This window comes from Natrix helvetica (genome assembly GCF_964273705.1).
Source record: "Natrix helvetica genome assembly, chromosome: 6".
Taxonomy (NCBI): Eukaryota; Metazoa; Chordata; class Lepidosauria; order Squamata; family Natricidae; genus Natrix; species Natrix helvetica.
The window spans coordinates 67239160-67257277 of NC_138553.1; the positions used below are offsets into that span (position 1 = coordinate 67239160).

The window sequence follows — 18118 nt, forward strand, 5'->3', positions numbered from 1 at the left end:
CTAATGTTCCTTCTTAAATAAATCAAGAAAACTCTTATCAGAGACAGGCTTAGCATTCAATGAAATCACACTCCACTTTGTTGCTCTCCAAAAAACCCAAATCAGAAGCAAGAAGTCCATAATTAGAAAGTTGAGTATAACAGCAAGCCAGTCAACTTGTGATTATTTAATTATTTGTGTTGCCTAGAGGCACAAAGCAGAAATAATAATGTATTGACATACATGTTTGATCCTATTCATCCAAATGTTGGGAATTCCTGTTTATGATGATATGCAAAGAAACTTACTTTGTACCTACCTACTAATAATAACACTTTTTTGCTTGTTAGCATTACCTTTTCATTCACTCCTGAATACCGGCTTCAGTTATTTCTTGTTTTCTTTCCAGCTTGCCCCTTAGGTTCTGGGTGAACATATTGAAAAATCCCCATTTCATTTTTGACGTTCACGTTCACGAAGTCGTAGATGCTTCCTTATCAGTCATCGCACAAACTTTCATGGATGCTTGCACAAGAACAGAGCACAAACTAAGCAGGGTAAGGCTTCATCTTCAGTTCTATGTCTCTGCAATCTGCAACTACTTCCCTCAACCCCATTGCACTAAAATCCAACTATACTAAAGGAGTTAAAACCGAATACATCTAGAAGGCACCAGGTCCACCAGACACCAATTTATTAAAGGCTTAGTCTTATTTATTTTTCCATCACCTGTCAGGGATATTTATGCTGCTTCACAGAGTCAGGGATATTTGTTTCCTGCAGTTTCTATAATGCATCCAATAATATAATATTTTTAGTTACTTAAACATTACTGAGTAACAGCTACTTGCCCCTTCTGTCACAAAAACTGTCAGAGGTTTCTCTCTGCCTGTTTCTCTGGCATCTGGGCTTTTAGTAAATCCACCCAAAATGGATGGCTTTACTAAATTTTTCTTTACTTGGTTTCTTTCTGGTATTCCTGATATCATGGGGGGAAAAATGCTGAGTCCAGTCAAAACTTCTTGAACCCAGGGTTGAAGAAGTCTGGTAGATGTTGTGAGAGAGGGTACCTAGAGGTGGTAGAAGAAAAGTTAGAGGGCAGAGAAAGAACCACAGGTTGCTGTTACATTTGAATAAACACACGAGCAGCAGGTAGCAATAAAGAAAATGTATTCTGAGGCTTCAGAATACTGATGCTCAAGGAGTGTTAATCTGCTCTTCAGAAATTGGATTCTCTATAGATGGTTTCATGGGCTGCTAACTTCACCGGCTGAAGAAGAATTGCTTTCCCACCAGCAGCAACGGATTTGGGGGAGGGAGAGGTCTCTCTCTCTCTCTCTTTCATGCTTGTTTTGAAAGATAAATAACTTTTAAACACCATGACTTTTCTTCTTGCTGTTGATATAACCTATCAATATTCTGCTTTCCAAATGTAAAGGAAGGAGAAAGTGCAAGATGATGGTCTCAGCATCATCAGAATCAACAAAGGGGATAGAGCTTCAGTCATGAGCCTATACCTGTCACCGAGCAGATTTTGACATACACACTTAGACTTATATACCGCTTCACAGTGCTTTTACAGCCCTCTCTAAAATTTACACCGTCAGCATATTGCCCCCCAACAATCTGGGTCCTCATTTTATCCCCCTTGGAAGGATGGAAGACTGAGTCAACCTTGAGCCTGGTGGGATTTGAACTGCTGAACTGCAGCTAGTAGTCAGCTGAAGTAGTACTGCACTCTAACCACTGCATACACCTTATTGAAGGCAATGAATTTTTCTACCTCAAATTTCTGCAATGCTAGGGAAAAAGAATGCTAGGGAAAAACAAATTTACGAGTTTCAAAAAAATCAGATTTCACTGCTTTCTGTTTTTCAGGATTCTCCAAGTAACAAGTTACTCTATGCAAAAGAGATCTCTACATATAAGAAAATGGTGGAAGAGTAAGTAGAGAGAAGTACAGATTATTATTTTATATTCTCAGGGACAAAATGTTTGTTTCTCGCATTATATGTTTGCTTGGGGGCAAGTTGATTCTAAATATATCCTGAATAAAAATTATCAAGATAAAAATAAAAATTTACTAGAATATTTATCGTACTAAAAATGACCTGGAAATTAGGCAAAAGAATGATAAACTCAAATAATATAGCAGTAATATATTCATTTTCAAAATAGATGGCAATTTAGCAATGCCAAATGGAACTGAATTAATGCGTAGAATGATTTTTCAACATTTGAATATATTCATGGCTTTTAAAAATATCATGATTTTTGCCTTTTGTATTTTATTCTAGTATTTCACTGTGATGGTTTTTCCTTTTTGATTCAGGCATGTGTATATGTTTGTGCATAGTATGGATTTAGGAAATAAGATACTTACTTTAATTCCCCATCCAAGAAACACTTTACATGTGTTGGCATTGGTAAAATCAATTAGATATAAGCCTTAAAAGGGTGGGTGGGGTGTTTAGATATCTTATTAACTTATTTTTTTTCTATTAGAATATGTTATAAGAGGATAACTATGGGAGGTTTATTGGAATAGTTAATGAATGTCAGTAGGTAGTTGTGTCCTAAATATAAATGATTCCAGATAAAAGCATGTTCAAATAATTCTAGCTAAGTGAGAATGGTGATACATTGGTAGTAAAATACATAAAGTTCCTTGATTTAAAATGTACAATACAATATGAAGGAAGTATAAATAATGATTGTGGTAGTAACGCATGAAATCTATTTGTAACCAATCGACATGCTTTCTACAAGATGTAATGAAGGATGATTCTTTTTTGTGTGTGTTTCTGTTTAATTAAAATAATAAAAAAATTGGCAAAAAAAAAAGAGAAACACTTTCAAAAGTGAAAAAAAGTATGACATCATATCTGTCAGGAACTTCCTGACAAAACTTCCTGTGGCGTGGATTTTTATAAGGTATCGTCTACTCTGAGATAAAGTTTTTCGAGGTAGGCTAGAAAAGATAGTTTTCCTTTTCTCTAAAGAAATCACTGAGTGGGAGATCAACAAAGGCAACAGAAAACATTTGGGGCTGAATCAGAATGAGAAATGTGGGCTTGTGGGTACTTTAGATAGCTGCACAGATTGTTCTACTGTACCTTTTGGTTTCTTACCCCTTGAAATGTGCTATGGGTATAGCAGATACTCAGATGAGCCACATCCTTATTACAGTATCTCCACTAATGAATCCATGAACCGCAATAAAGCATCATGCTAAACAGCTGATTAGGAAGGTCATGTTGGACCCTACTGGTAGTCTTTTATGACCATTTTTCCAGTGACTATTCACAATTATGACAGTGCTCATGCAGCCAAATGCTGCCTTAACAAATGCAAGGCAGCATTTGGCTGCCCCAGGCCTCCTTCCTGAGGCCACATGCACTGTTCTCCAAATCATGTGCTCCATTCCTTCACCAAATCATGTGCCTCATTCTCATGCTCTAGAAACTTTGGAGTCGTCTTCTGCAGGACTCACAAGAACAGAAGCGCTCTTTGGAAATCATCAGGGACCCCATTGTCCCGGTGCTTTGTAAGACTTCATTCTCCAAATGGCATGTACCATTCATTCTCAAATTATGCATCTTGTTCTTGTGATTCTTCAAAAACCTCTGGTCTTCTCCAGTTTTCACAAGAACAGGTGTTCAATTTGGAGAATGAGGAGTTCCAAAGCACTGTGAGAACAGGACTCCTGCCATTCTCCAAACAGCACACCTGTTCTTGTGAGACCTGGGGAAGACCAGAAGGTTTCTAAAAGATCACAAGAATGGGATATGCATTTTGGAGAAGAAATGGCACAAGTGATTTGGAGAACGCCATAAAAACTTCAGGAAGAAGACTTGGCAGGGCGAGAAGCTTGGATACAGTAGGGTCAAGCTGAGAGCACCTTAGCAGCAGTAGGAAAACGGTGAAGGTCATCTGGGCACAGTAAAGCCTATGAAACCTAGGATGATGGGGCAGCTGGGGCTTTGCAAAACCCACCCTGCATGATCATATCCCGCGCCAGACTTCCCAGGGCTTTCCCCGATCCACACATGGCACCCCCACACTTCTTACCTGAGATTCACTCTGTTTAACAATCTGTGATTTTAGATTAATGATAGCAACCAGCAGTGCCAGGATTGTGATTGCTAAGTAATATGGTCAGGTGACATCTCGCTTTATAATCACATCAGCTTAGTGATGGAAATTTTAGTCCAAATTGTGGTATAAGTCATAAGCCTTTAACAGATTTAAGAGCAGTCATCCACTGAAATGCTTAAACCAAGGTGTAAGGAGGAATGATGTAATAGAAGCTCTAATGACTTGAAAGCTCTATAGAAACTCACTTACCTCTATGTCTTATCAAGCACTCTATTGGGTTAGCCTTGGTTTAAGTTAAAAATGGTGATAAAAATGGATGTCTCATACTTAATTCCCAACCAAAAATGTCCCAAATGTGATTTTCTAGAGTTTAGACAGTTAAGAATAAGCATAGAGACATTATTCCCTTAAAATAGACCAAAAGTTGGTTCTATCTTTTCTCATGACAATAGCGAATAATTTCTTGTAGACTGCCCGTATAATATTGCTAATCCCTGGCCTATGGTAATATTTTTATTCTGCATCATAAGCAACTATTGCTATTTTTATTCATTTCAGCTGTCAATAATTGTTCTGAAAACCTACAAAATCCAGCATGGAGAAAACTTCAGGTCCTGACATTAATTTATAAGGAGGATATCAGACTTTTTTTAATAACTACATCCAAGATAAAAATCAGCAACCATCTTTTAAAAATTCTATTTCAATATAGCAATAAGAAAATGTCATAAATTCAGTACAAAGTGTTAAGATATTTTTAAAGGTTGTTATTTCAACGAAAACATTTTTTTCTAGTTATTATAGAGGTATTCGCCAGATGGTACAAGTGAGTGATCAAGATATGAATACACATTTAGCAGAGATTTCTCGAGTAAGTACAAAATTGGAAACAACCCCTTTTAAATGTACCTGATAAAAGTAGAGCTGCTGGGTTATTTCTCTTTTCTTGAATTATTTGTACCATATCTTCTATTTTATATCAGTCCTCTGGAGTTTTTCCCACTTTTCCCCCCAAGGTTTTTGCATTCCTAATAGTTTTGCATTCCTAAAAGTTAAGTTCAGTGGTTGACCACACTTGAGGTCAGTGGGAGGGAATCTTCAGTAGTTTCAAATCAGTTTTATTTTCATAGTTCCCTAAATCAGGTTAACCAGATCAGATTGACTGACTGACTGACTGACTGATTGATTGATTGATTGATTGAGTGATTGATATATCTATATCTATATTCAATCCAATGAGCTCAAAGAAGCTTTAAATAAGACATAAACAATAGGGAGTGGAAATCAGCAGTATCTGACCAATAACCACCACATCCAATTCATAACAACTGGTTTATCAACTGTGTTCTCAAGGACCCAACCAAAACTTTTTTGCAGCATCTTTTGTCTGATCTGGTCTATCCCAAAGCATCTTAAATTGCCCCCAGAATCAAACTTATCACTAGAAATTTCTTTCTGATAAGATGGTATCTGGGAAACATCTATCAGTTCCCATCATTATGTAAGCCATTGCATTCTGAAACAGATGAAACTTCTGAGTGGCCTTCAAGGGTAGCCCTTGTAGAGTGCATTAAATTAGTCAGCATGCATCACTATGGGTGGGGCATCCTTAAAAAGGCTATAACTGGTTTGACCAGATGAAATTGGCCAATGCTTTTCCTAGCTACCTTTTCTTCAAGCAGCAGCTATGCATCTAAAATGGTCCCTAAGTTACAAATTACTTCTATACAGGACAGAACCAGAGAGATCCAAAATTGGGTTATCTCTGGTACCAGAAGGTTTCTGAATTCATAACTAGTCTGTTGTGCTGAAATTAAGCCTGAATCTATTCATCCTTACCCTACCTTACCCAATAGCTTCATATGGATGTTAAATACAAGAGTATCGGCTCCCTTCCCACAGGAAATAGTACCTCAAGGTCATCTTGTCTGATGCTATCAAAAGCCCCTAATAGGTCTAGTAAGACTAGGGGAGGTACATCTGTTTGTATCTATCTATCTATCTATCTATCTATCTATCTATCTATCTATCTATCTATCTATCTATCTATCATCTATCTATCTATCTATCTATCTAAGAGCATTCAATGTAATGTTAATACCAGCCACAGACTTGAAACCTGCTGTAAGGATCCAAACAATACATTTCCTCCTAGGGTCTTTGCAGTTATAGATCTATTATCTTCTCCACAGCAGTCCTTAAAATGAGGAGACTGGAGTTAGAACACTAATTATCCAACATCCAAAATGGATGTAATTTTTACTGCTTCTCCATGAGAGAGAGAGAGAGAGGGAGGGAGGGAGGGAGGGAGGGAGGGAGGGAGGGAGAGAGAGAGAGAGAGAGAGGGAGAGAGAGAGAGAGAGAGAGAGAGGTAACAAATGGAAAGATTAGATAGGTAGATAGGAAGATAGATAAATGATTGATAGATAGATAGATAGATAGATAGATAGATAGATAGATAGATAGATAGATAGATAGATAGATAGATGATAGATAGATAGATAGATAGATAGATAGATAGATAGATAGATAGATAGATAGATAGATAGATAGATAGATGATTGATAGGGTGTGTGTGTGTGTGTGTGTGTGTGTGTATCTGCAGTATTGGTTTCTGCTTGAGGTATTATAATTTCTACAGTAATTCCTAAGGTAGGGACAACAGTTTAGTGGCTGTAACAAATCAGCAAGCTTGATGTGATATTTCTGATTTAAAAAAATAATCTTCACTTCCTTATCAACCTGGACACCTATTAAAATTGTGGATAGGAAGAGGAACAATATTACATCTGGTACATCTATATAGGTTTCATTAAAGTTCTTGTGTAGCCAGCTCTTATGTTTGACACAGTGTTTTTCTTGTTTAATTTAATAGGCCCACACAGACTCATTAAACACCCTTGTGGCTTTACACCAGCTCTACCAATATACTAACAAGTACTATGATGAGGTAAGCTTCCACCACTGAGTTGTTTTATTATTATTCTGTAGAAAGTCATGAGATGGGTAAGATCTAACAAGCTGGTCTGCCTCCAGGCTGATAATTTCCTGGCTTACTGGATGCTTGACTTTGACCAAGAGACTGTAATTCATATATGAGGAAAAATATACACCTTTAAAGCATGTTCAGAAGAATTCCATCTCTAAATATAGGTGTGTTTCATGTGGGATTTTATATCCAAATATAACAGATTTCTTGGCTACCTTAAATAAGGACAGTGATGAGTTGCTTATTAACAAAATGTCCAGGTGGCACAAACCTGACTTACCACCCTTGAAATAGATAGAGAATACATTTTGCCATCCATTTGATAGCAGTTTCTTACATTTTGAAAATTCATTCCCACTGCTCACAATGAGGAAAATAGCTCTACAGATTCTTATTAGCAGGGAAGGTTCTTTCTGATTAATAGATAGCACTCTTTTAAAACCCCTGGAGTATATTTCTCAAGAAATGTTTATAGGATCATATTGTAATATTTTGACTTGAGTGTTCTCCTTTTTATTTTTATTTTAGATTATAAATGCACTAGAAGAAGATCCAGCTGCACAAAAAATGCAGCTTGCTATTCGATTACAACAAATAGCAGCTGCTTTAGAGCATAAAGTGACTGACCTTTGATTTGAAAGCTGCAATAAAAAAGTCTGATCTGAAGATGTGTAAATTCATTCTCCCTAATAAGAAAATAGTGTTCTATTTTTTAATGTGTAATTACAATTTTAAATGAAAAAAAAAAAACAAAAGGCTCCTTTTTTATATAGAACCACTGTAATGTAAAGAGTTTTTACTGTAAATTATGCTTCTAATTAAAATCTTGTGTGGTGTATAAATGAATTTCCAGAGGGACATGTGGGAGGTCCATAAGGGGAAGGGAGGGGGCGGCAGTTATACTCATTTAATCAAATAGTACAATTTTTGAAACATCGGCGTTTTTTAGAAGTCATTATGCTAGTAAAATCACTACCTATAATTTCTTTATATTTTAAGCAATATTTGTACTAGAAAAAACAAGAGCATATTGGAAAGATAAATGCAATATCCCCCTTTTAATTTCAATAACTGGAAATAGCTTTTTTCCCTCTTTTTTTAAAAAAAACCATTCATCAATCTTCTGCTTCTGAGAAGGATATAAACAATTTATTTGCAATGACTTTCCTTTTAGGAGATTGCGGTGGATTGGGGTTCCATATTTCTTTTACATTCATGTGAATGTCAAATGCTAAAACACATGGTTGTAACTACTCCCCCCCAAAGCCACTTTTTCACAGTCTAAGGAGATGATGCTGTAGATCTATTGTGATGGGTTTTTTTTAAAAAAAAATCTTGGAAGGTGTCTACAAGTCTCTAAGAACATAACTTTCAATCTTGAGTGCCAGAAAATACTCAGACTTTGGAAGATGTTTATATTGCTCAGTAGGAAATGGGATGAAGTCCCAAGGTACGTCTAAAGAGCCAAAGTTGATCCAGTGTACCATTGGCACAAAAGGGAACCAGAAAGATAGAAAACCTTTTTCTCTGACTTTGAGTAAAGTGATTGTTACACATGTCAACCTACTGTTACATTTAGAATCTGCAATGCGCACCATGGGCAGTTACCCTTGGGGCATAGTTTTAGCTGTGTCGAAGATAATGCAATGTTCAAGGCTGCTATTCTGAGTTAGCAAGTATCCAAGATTCAGAAATACTTGGATCTAGATCTGGGTTAGACTCTTCTTATTTTCAGACCACAAATTTCTCAGATTTCTTAAAATCTCTGATGAAAACAGTACAGACCACAAATTCTAGTCATTCAAAAATTTGTCAAATCAAACTGGCTTTTCCTTTTGTTCTTTTTTTAATTGTTAATTATATATATATGCTAATGTGCCTTACTTGTACTAATTATGTGGATCTGAATGGTTTTGTAAAGAGAATCATATCAAAAATATTTATGTGTGGTTTGATGACTTTTGTGAGAAAATTTGACCAGCAGAATGCCTGTAGTTAGCTTTTTGCCAATAATGCGCAGTTTGACCTGATTCAAATATGTGTATCTTTTGTTGAAATGGTTCATAGGATTTTTAAAATGAATTTTCACATTATCCTGGGAAGATTGCTATTAGATTGTTTTAAAACACAAGTAGAAACAAAGAATACCCTGTGTCTGAAATATAAAATACTAATTGTAAAGAAATTCCATGCCCTGTCAAGGATAAACACTATCTGAGCCTTGGAAAGCTGCAGTGAATAGAATTATTACCTTTGCAGTGGAAATTAAAATACCTTATTGAATATGTAATGTGTGTGGACAGTATTAGCTTATAGGCAAGTTTATAAAATTTGATATGTAATCTTAAAATGTTGTTACACATGTATACACACATAAGAAATCTCAGTTACATTTATTTTTCACAACAAGATGGATTATTTTGGTCAATTCAATAGCATTTTCCAGATAGCACTGTCCTTTGGTACCTTAAACTTGCTTTGCCCTTAACATGATAACAATTTTATTTGCTACCTCTCTCTGTATTGAAGTTGATCTCGACTTTTGTCCTAATGTCAGTTTTAAAATGTATTTTATTAATCTTTTGATTTCTGTAGAGTGAATTACAGACCGTATTGGCTGGTGACAATGTTCATTGCCTACTGTAGGGGGATTGCAGAAGCAAAAGAAGGAAACAGCATACTGCTTTTCTTGTTTTTCTTTGTTTTCTTACATTGTATGCACACCTTAGCATATGGAACTATGAATTGTTTGGATGAGATTTCCTACGAATTCTGGGTCAAACTAAGCTCCTTTTACTCGCTTTCTGACTGATCAACAAACACGCTTACCTGCTTTGTTTTGTCATTGTTTGTAAATCCTGTTAATTGTAAATCAAATACAAGGGGTTTTTGTTTTCCACAAAGCGTTTTCCTTGAATTTTTAAACTTTCTTTTTAATTCTTTTTTTAAAAAATAGATCTTGGCTTTTTATTAATATTCCTCTGTAACAGTGATTGCGTATTAAGTCACAAATTAATGCCTCAGGAAAAAAATACCTCTAGTTATTAAGTTGTGGAACAGATATATAGTAGCAGCAAGAGTCTTCAAAAAGACTGGCCCTGAGATCCTTGAATATTTGGTTTAAGCAGAAGCTGAGCTGCCTCCAAAGCTACTACTTCACATATTGGTGGCAACAGTGATATTCAATATGCTGACTCATTTAAGGTGTATTCTCTCTAAATCAGCACCCATAGGCTTTTTCAGATAAATTCCAGATAAAGATTTGTGTTAGATTTTGACTCAATATTTTCTGTTTATGTCTTACAACATTTAATGCTGTTACTAAAACAAAATTCTGTGCACTCCCAAAAATTTCTCAGAATTTCAATGGGATCAGATAATAACTCTTTATGTTTGGCCAAAAGAAGAGCTAATTTAAAATCCCATATTCCAGCCAGTGACTGAAAGGAGGTTACATGCCCAATGAACATTTTGAAAACTAAATCCATCTTTCTCATCTGGCAATTGTAATTTATGCAAGGAAAATCTCACAGGAATTTGGTGCTGATACCAAGTACTCTTATTAAAAGAATGTATTTCACATCTTTGAAGAATTGAAAATCACAATTTAAAGAAGCAGCAGCAGCAACCCACAAATAGGTATACAATTTCTAAGTGCTACATACAGTAGAAAGTAATCCTTTTCTAAAATAAAAATAGACAAGGAGGGAAGGTTGAAAGAGAAATGAAGATCTCTTTTTTCCATCAATCCTGTTTTGAGTTTGTTGTAGATCATAAGACTGCATTATGATGAAGCAATGTAGTTGCTTTGATGAAACAAAGAAAGCAGGAATCTCGAAACAGACAATTTGCCTTCAAAATGTTTATAAAAGGACTCTTTAATACTATGTCCATCTTAGTATTTATATATTTTTAATAGTGATTAGGAGAAAACAAAAACAAACATAAGGGACAAACATTTCAGACATTTGAGGAAGCATTTTAACTGCTGAGACTAGGTCCAGGATTCCTATATTTACATATTAGATTGTGAAATTCAACTGATCCAGATTGTGGAATTTGAGGGGAAATGGAATTCAGAGAGTAAGGAAAAAGAGATGCAAAGAGTTTGCAATAATAAGCTTCAGTTTTAGGTTAGCAACATTATTTTGCATCAAAATGTTGATAGCCTTAAAAAAAGGAGTTTATTACTGCTCATTTTAAAATGCTGTTTTAAGTGATGCCTAAAATTATAAAGTGTACCAACAGAATGAACAAACAGAAATAAATAACTTTTCCTTGTTTTTCATTAATTCTGATCAGTCCACCCTACTAAAATATATAGGGATTAAAAGATGTAAAATAAAATAAGACTTAAGGGTAACCTTAAACGAAAAGAGAGCTTAACAGAATTAAATGATTCAACCAACATTCTATATAATCTGTGGGATGAATTGCTTTTTGAATCAGAAAAATGTCTCTCTTTTTTTAAAAGACTTAAAAGTATTTATCAGAAGACAGAGAAAAATGATTCATTGCTTGGGTAGAGCACAATAATAGCTCCTTTTTCAAGTTTTCTATAGCCTGGTTTTGAAGAGGAAAAATGCTACCAAGTCACATGCTGTGTTTCTAAAATCGCCTTTTCGCTCTTCTAATTCTGAACAATGTTTGGGGCTAATTTAATTCTCTTCAAAATTGAACGTTGAGTGAAATGGTTACTCTCCCTCCTCCCCTTTTAATCCTTCATGTAGCAAGAAAGAAATGAAAGCGGGAAAGTATCCCTTTGATACTCTTAATCTTTTCTCCCCTGTAGCTTGGACCCATTCAGTGCAAAATCACACTTGCTGGTTTCATGGCCTGAATGCCAGTCCCTGAGATATTAAAAAAATATGTGTTTGCTGCAGCTGAGCGTAGGTAGGTTTGTGATGGTCCTGTCAATTGTAAAGCTGCCGCAAGGGGTTTCTAGGAACCTTACTCTCTAATGCAGTGCTTCTCAGCCTTGGCCCACCTGAAGATACGTGGACTTCACTTGAAGTCCACGCATCTTCAGGTGGGCCAAGGTTGAGAAGCACTGCTCTAATGGGTCTTGATCAGTTTCATTGCTTCCCCCCCCCCTGCTGTTCTATTCTGTTCTGCTTTGCACCTTTATGATTCTGTTAAATCTGCTTAAAACTGCATTCTTTTTTTTCAAACAAATCTAATGCATTAGAACTTCCATCACTGGCAGGGCAATGTTTGCTGTAGGAGAGAAAAAAGACCAGGGAAAAAGAAAAAAAGATGATTATTTTTTAAAATGTACATGGAATTGTATTCCTTATCCCAACCATTTTTTCTTCAAGGCAAATAGATTTAAAATGTCAATGAGAATTTCCTTCAGGCGGGCTTCCTTAACATACTTGGATGACAATCCAAAATCTGAAGTGTTTTCCAAGTCTTGAAAAATAAAATAATCCAGGAGAAGAAAGTTATTGACAGAAATGCGCATCCAGATCAATATGGAGTTAGAGAACATAGCTTAGACTTTCCTGTGGATTGATTAGATTAATCTTGTTCATTTGGCAATGTCCCCCACTGCATGTAGCCAATCTTGCTGATCACAGTGAGCTAAGCAGTCTCTGGTGATTGGAAAGGCCCAACAGAGACTTCATTTCCTTAGAGTCATGCAAAAAAATCAGGTGGAACAACGGCTGATGACCTCTTTCTATCAGTCCACCACAGAAAGTGTCCTCAAATATTGCGTTACAGTATAGTATTCTGGTTTAACAGCTGCGGACAGGAAGGCACTACAGAGAGCGATCAATTCGGTACAAGAAACCATTGGTTGCCCTCTGACACCACTGGATGACATCGCCAGATCTCGCTGCTTTAGCAGAGTAAGGAAGATACTCAGAGATGATTCACACCCTGGTCAGTGTCTCTTTGCACTTATACCATCAGGTAGAAGGCATCAAAGTATAGCCAGTCGAACAAACGGGTTTAAAGATAGTTTCTATCCTTGGGCTGCGAGATTTTTAAATACAACCATAATCACTCCATGCACATGCTAGTTTTTTTCCTTTTTCTTTCTTTTTTCGTTTCTGTTATAATTTTGCATCAGTGAGGTTAAAACCAATTTCATTGTATTTAAGTACAATGATAATAAAGATTATACTTATATTACTTGGATTAGAGGTTGTCAGATAATTTATAAAGCAAAATAATAGGAGGCAATGGCCAATTACTTCTATACTTGAAGGTACCCATGCAATTGCCGAGAGTCAAGAGTGTCTTCCCCTCCCCTCCAACCAATATCTTACTCTTGAGAATATGGGACGACAATTTGATAGATATCAGGGACCATCTTTTTGTTTTTGTTTTAAATCTAATATCACACTTTGGATGTTTGGGGAAGGGGGGGAGAATGTTGATGGATCTTTTTCAAAACATATACACATATTTTAAGATATCATGTACAATCTTCACCAGTTTCTCAACGGTAGGAAATGGTTTTATGAGTTTAGCTCTGTCATCAAAAGGAATTTAAGATCCATCAAAACAGAAGTAGATGAACAGAAATTGCCGGTTGTGATGTAAACTGCTGTAGGGGATTAAAAAGGGAGCTGTTGGGGTCCATGGTTATCTTTAAGGAATATAGACATGGAAAGCTATGACTCAATTAGCTGAATGCTGCAGTGCACTAAGCCTTTATGTGCAATTAACCATTTCAGATCCTCATTCAGTCAGTGATATGAAGTTACACAGAAAGGATAGGTGCCAAATGCTTTTCCACTGAAAGACACTAAAACCAATAAGAACATTCAGGCAGGATCAGATGTAGTTACAAGTCGTCGTAGCAAAAACATTTCAAACTGTTCTGGTTATTCAGATACTCTTTCAAACACTATTTCATAGGTACCCCTAATAACAATTGCAATCACACTTAGACTTATATACTGCTTCATAGTGCTTTACAGCCCTATCTAAGCAGCTTATAGAGTCTGGGTCCTCATTTTACCGACATCGGAAGGATGGAAGGCTGAGTCAACCTTGAGCAGGTCAAGATCGAACTGCTGACAGTCGGCAGAATTAGTCTGCAATATTGCATTCTAACCACTGCACCATGGTCATGCTATAAGCTTCATGGGCATTCTGCATGTCCATCATAAAATATGCTGCTTCTTAGAAATCTGTTTGAGATTATAAAAATAACTTTTATTTTCCTTATATCCTCCCCCCCCCCCCTCTGCTGACTATTTGGCTTGCATTTCTAAAGGTCAGTAATCCTGCTCTGTTATATTTGGCAAGTCAAGGGCTATGGTTGAATCCTCCTTTCTCTCAAGCTTTTATCTCGGTGTTACAGAAATGACTGCTTAATAGTGACAAGCAACTGTGTACTTACCCTCTTCTCTGCATTTAACAGAGAAGTGCATTAGCCTGTGGTTTTTTTCTCTATTCAGTGAGTTCATGCTTTGTTCTACTGAGTAGATTAGCTGTAGCAGTGTCCAATCATTATGTAAGTACTATTACAGCCTTCCACCAAGGTTGTAGCTTTATGTATACACAAGAATAATAGCCTTGCAAAGCTATGAATGAAACATTATGAGCACTTCACCTTTGTGAGACTCATTGAAATTAATGGAAATGGATGAATATTGTCTGTTGTGAGAGGGGTTCACAGGATTTGTTGCTTATATGTGGAATATTTCACTGTATTTCAGAAGGGTTAATAAAAAGAGAAGTAAGCCTGCTAGGTGAGATTAGTAAAGCAGGCATCAGTTGGTGTTTTTGTTTATTTGTGTGCGTTTTTATCTAAAAACAAAGCACGTAGGATCTACAGCGTCTATCTCTGTTTCTATTTTTGCAGAAAGCAAATAATATAGCGGGGAAATCTTAGATCACACCTGATTTATATAATTGGGTTTAAATGTTGGGTTTTCAAGAAATGCCCCGGCCCAGTAACAGAAATACCGCAGAAATATTTTGTATGCAAAAGCTTCCAGTTATGTCCTTGGCTTCTCCAGCCAATGCACAGAAAAGGAGCTACCTGAAAGCATGGCTGATGGAGCCATGTAGTCATTTCTGTCTACACTAGAGATGGCCAATTTGTTTGAAACTGTATTTATTGTTTGGCTTTGGTTCTCTGATTAAGGATTGCTATGGCAGAATCGTAATCTAAACTAAACATGGATGACCACGCAAAAAGAACATTTCAAAATACAAGATTAAAAAAGGACGAAATGCTTCCCTTCCTTTATACATTTGATTAAGTAGTAAAATAAAAGCTTCAGTTAATTGGAAGTTTCTTTAATCAACATCACTCAAAAGGATTCTGGGCAGTGGTAAAATTCAATTTTTTTTACTACCGGTTCTGTGGGCATGGCTTGGTGGACATGGGAGGGGAAGGATACTGCAAAATCCCCATTCCCACCCCACTCTGGGACCAGCCAGAGTTCTCCAAACTACTCAAAATTTCCGCTACCTGTTCTCCAGAACCTGTCAGAACTTGCTAAATTTCACCCCTGATTCGGGGGCTGTATCAAACATTGTGCACACAATTTTTTGAGTCCATAGACCAATTATCTAGTTCAGCATAAGGCAGTTTTCTATGTTCCTGAGGTCTGAATCTAAGTGTAATTTTTTTAAAAAAACACCTATCCACAAATTGTGTAAACATACTGTATAATAGTTAAGAACTCACACAATTTCTTTCTGATTGTTTCCTTCCTTTGCTCTACATCAAGAGTCTCTGTTACTTGAAAACTGGAAATATGTCATTGACAAATACTCTGCTCCCTCTGTGGCACCGATCATGAAGTTACCGAAGAGCAGGAATATTTTTGTCAGTTGTAGACGTACATTTGTCAAAATTGAGCTTCATCTTGATGAGGAAAGTCAAACAGTCATTTGCAAGAGCCATTGTTTTAGAAAAAGAAAAAGAAAATCCAGCAGGAATTCTAGTTGTTATCAGATAAATGGGAAAGGTTCGGTTTCAGTTTTAAAATGACTGAGAGTCTGTATAAAAGGAGGAAAATAAAGGCCATGATAATAAATATGTAAGATAAATATGTAACATTTTGCACAGGGAGTGACTGAAAGAAGAGAGATGTTTTAAAGGGATTCTTCTGAGATTAAAGTTGCCAGGAAGGTGGGTAAAACCCTTTATCCGGTATGTAATTAGGTCTGTGCATCACACGTACAGTTTGGTCTTTTGTCCACTGAGAATTATTAGTATTCTCAGACTTCTCCCTGGGAGGACTTGCAAACAGTACATTCTTTGTTCAAGCATCTACCTGGCTGCTATCCTTGTTGACCTGGACATTTTCTGTTATTAGATCCTTGTAACCTTGTGACTTTATCATCTAATCACTTGGAAGAAGAAAAAGGCTGTGAATGCTGCTGCTTTTTGCTATACAAAAATAAATCACCAAACAGCTAAACATGGGTTTATTTTCTACTGCAACCCAGGCAAGGAGGACAATTATGCGAAGCATCTGTGAGGCACCTTTCAATTAGGAGTATGAGGAAAATGGGCATTGTTGCAGCAATGAAAAGGCTAGGGTGATTTATAATGGCTTCCTGAGCTTCCACCTCCCTCCCCATGCATATTCAAGGTGACACGCAGTGAAGGTTTATTGCCTTTAAAATATTTTTGGAAATACAATCTGGACTGAAGCTATAGAAGGCAAGCTATGGGCATGCCAGAAGACAAATCTGGGGATGAGATGAAGCTGTTTAGTCATGTGATAAACTGAGGGGTGGGGTGGGGAGGAATGTTGTGGCCCACCAGTGGAGCTGGCAGCAGGTTCGGACAGTGAAGAGTCGGGGAGGAAAATGGGCCAGTCCTGGAGTCTGGGGAAGGCTCTATGAGGGCTCTGTGTCAGAGGCAGAGAGAGGGCCAGAGCCGCATGCCAATTATCAGAAGCCTTCAGAGGCAGACATCAGTGAGGCAGACCAATAGCTGGAGCCTGTCCCCAGTGTGTGCATGTGCAGAGTTGCCAGACAAAGGGAACAACTAAAGAACAGGAGTTGACTTGGGAATAAGGCCACAGGCGGACAATGAATGGCCCCTCCCAGAAGAAATAAAAGAGGAGCAAAAGGGGAGTGACGTTTGCAGGAGACAATTAGTTCGCTTAATTGGTTCGTGACACTCTGAGTCTCCTTGCCAAGTTTTACAGATATCGCCCTGGCAACTCTCCAAACCAGATAAGGTCTGTGACTGTAAATCCTCTCTTGGAAGATTTTACTGGATGTGAATAAGAAGAATTCATAGTAAATTAATAAAAGGGTTTTTTGTCATGGCAAGGAGTTTGCTTCATGTTCTTGGGAAGCCTAGGTCAGAACAAGGAATAGCTATTCTATGTGTGGCAGTGACGTGCGGTGACGTTTATGACTGGTGAGGCTGGTGACGTCATCAAACCACGTGGTTGCTCCAATCGCAGGGGCGCAGCCCAAACGGAGAAATTTCTTCAGCTCCAGCCTCAATCAGCGCAGCCGCGGTCCCCTTCATCTTGCCTCAGGAAGGAGGGGAATGGGACCACGTGTGCAGGGGAAGGGGATTGCGGCTCTGCTAATCTGAGGCTGTGCGCTGAGGAGCCGCCTGCACACGTGGTCCCATTCCCCTTGCAAGGATCCTGGGCTCGCCCAATGCAAAAAATGCCTGGGTACCGTGTTTCCCCGAAAATACAACCTGTCCTGCGCTCACTGACCTAGCGTTATCCCGAAAGCGCCAAGTTACAGGAGCCGGGGGTGGGGGAGCGCTCACGTTGCTTGCCGCCTTCGGTATACCGCTAGGTTGGGGAGTGGCGTTCTGTCCGGCCAGAGGGGAGAGTTGCCGGGAAACTCTCCAGCCGGGAAAAGCGCCATTCACTGACCTCAGCAGCCGCCCCGCAAATCCCCTCTCCAGCCGGGAAAAGCGCCATTCACTGACCTCAGCAGCCGCCCCGCAAATCCCCTCTCCAGCCGGGAAAAGCGCCATTCACTGACCTCAGCAGCCGCCCCGCAAATCCCCTCTCCAGCCGGGAAAAGCGCCATTCACTGACCTCAGCAGCCGCCCCGCAAATCCCCTCTCCAGCCGGGAAAAGCGCCATTCACTGA

At 37.8% G+C, this 18118-nt stretch overlaps 1 protein-coding gene across 4 annotated transcripts in view; it reads left to right on the forward strand.

Moving 5' to 3' along the window:
* Nucleotides 1-9969, forward strand: part of PLXNB2 (plexin B2) — a 362925-nt gene extending 352956 nt beyond the window's left edge. For all 4 annotated transcript variants that reach the window (XM_081958620.1, XM_081958621.1, XM_081958619.1 and 1 more), the window contains 5 exons: nucleotides 389-536; nucleotides 1858-1922; nucleotides 4873-4948; nucleotides 6953-7027; nucleotides 7595-9969. In XM_081958620.1, the coding sequence (XP_081814746.1) occupies nucleotides 389-536; nucleotides 1858-1922; nucleotides 4873-4948; nucleotides 6953-7027; nucleotides 7595-7699 (469 nt within the window). In that variant the 3' untranslated portion in view covers nucleotides 7700-9969. The remainder of the gene's footprint in view (nucleotides 1-388; nucleotides 537-1857; nucleotides 1923-4872; nucleotides 4949-6952; nucleotides 7028-7594) is intronic.
* The last annotated feature ends 8149 nt before the right edge of the window (nucleotides 9970-18118 follow it).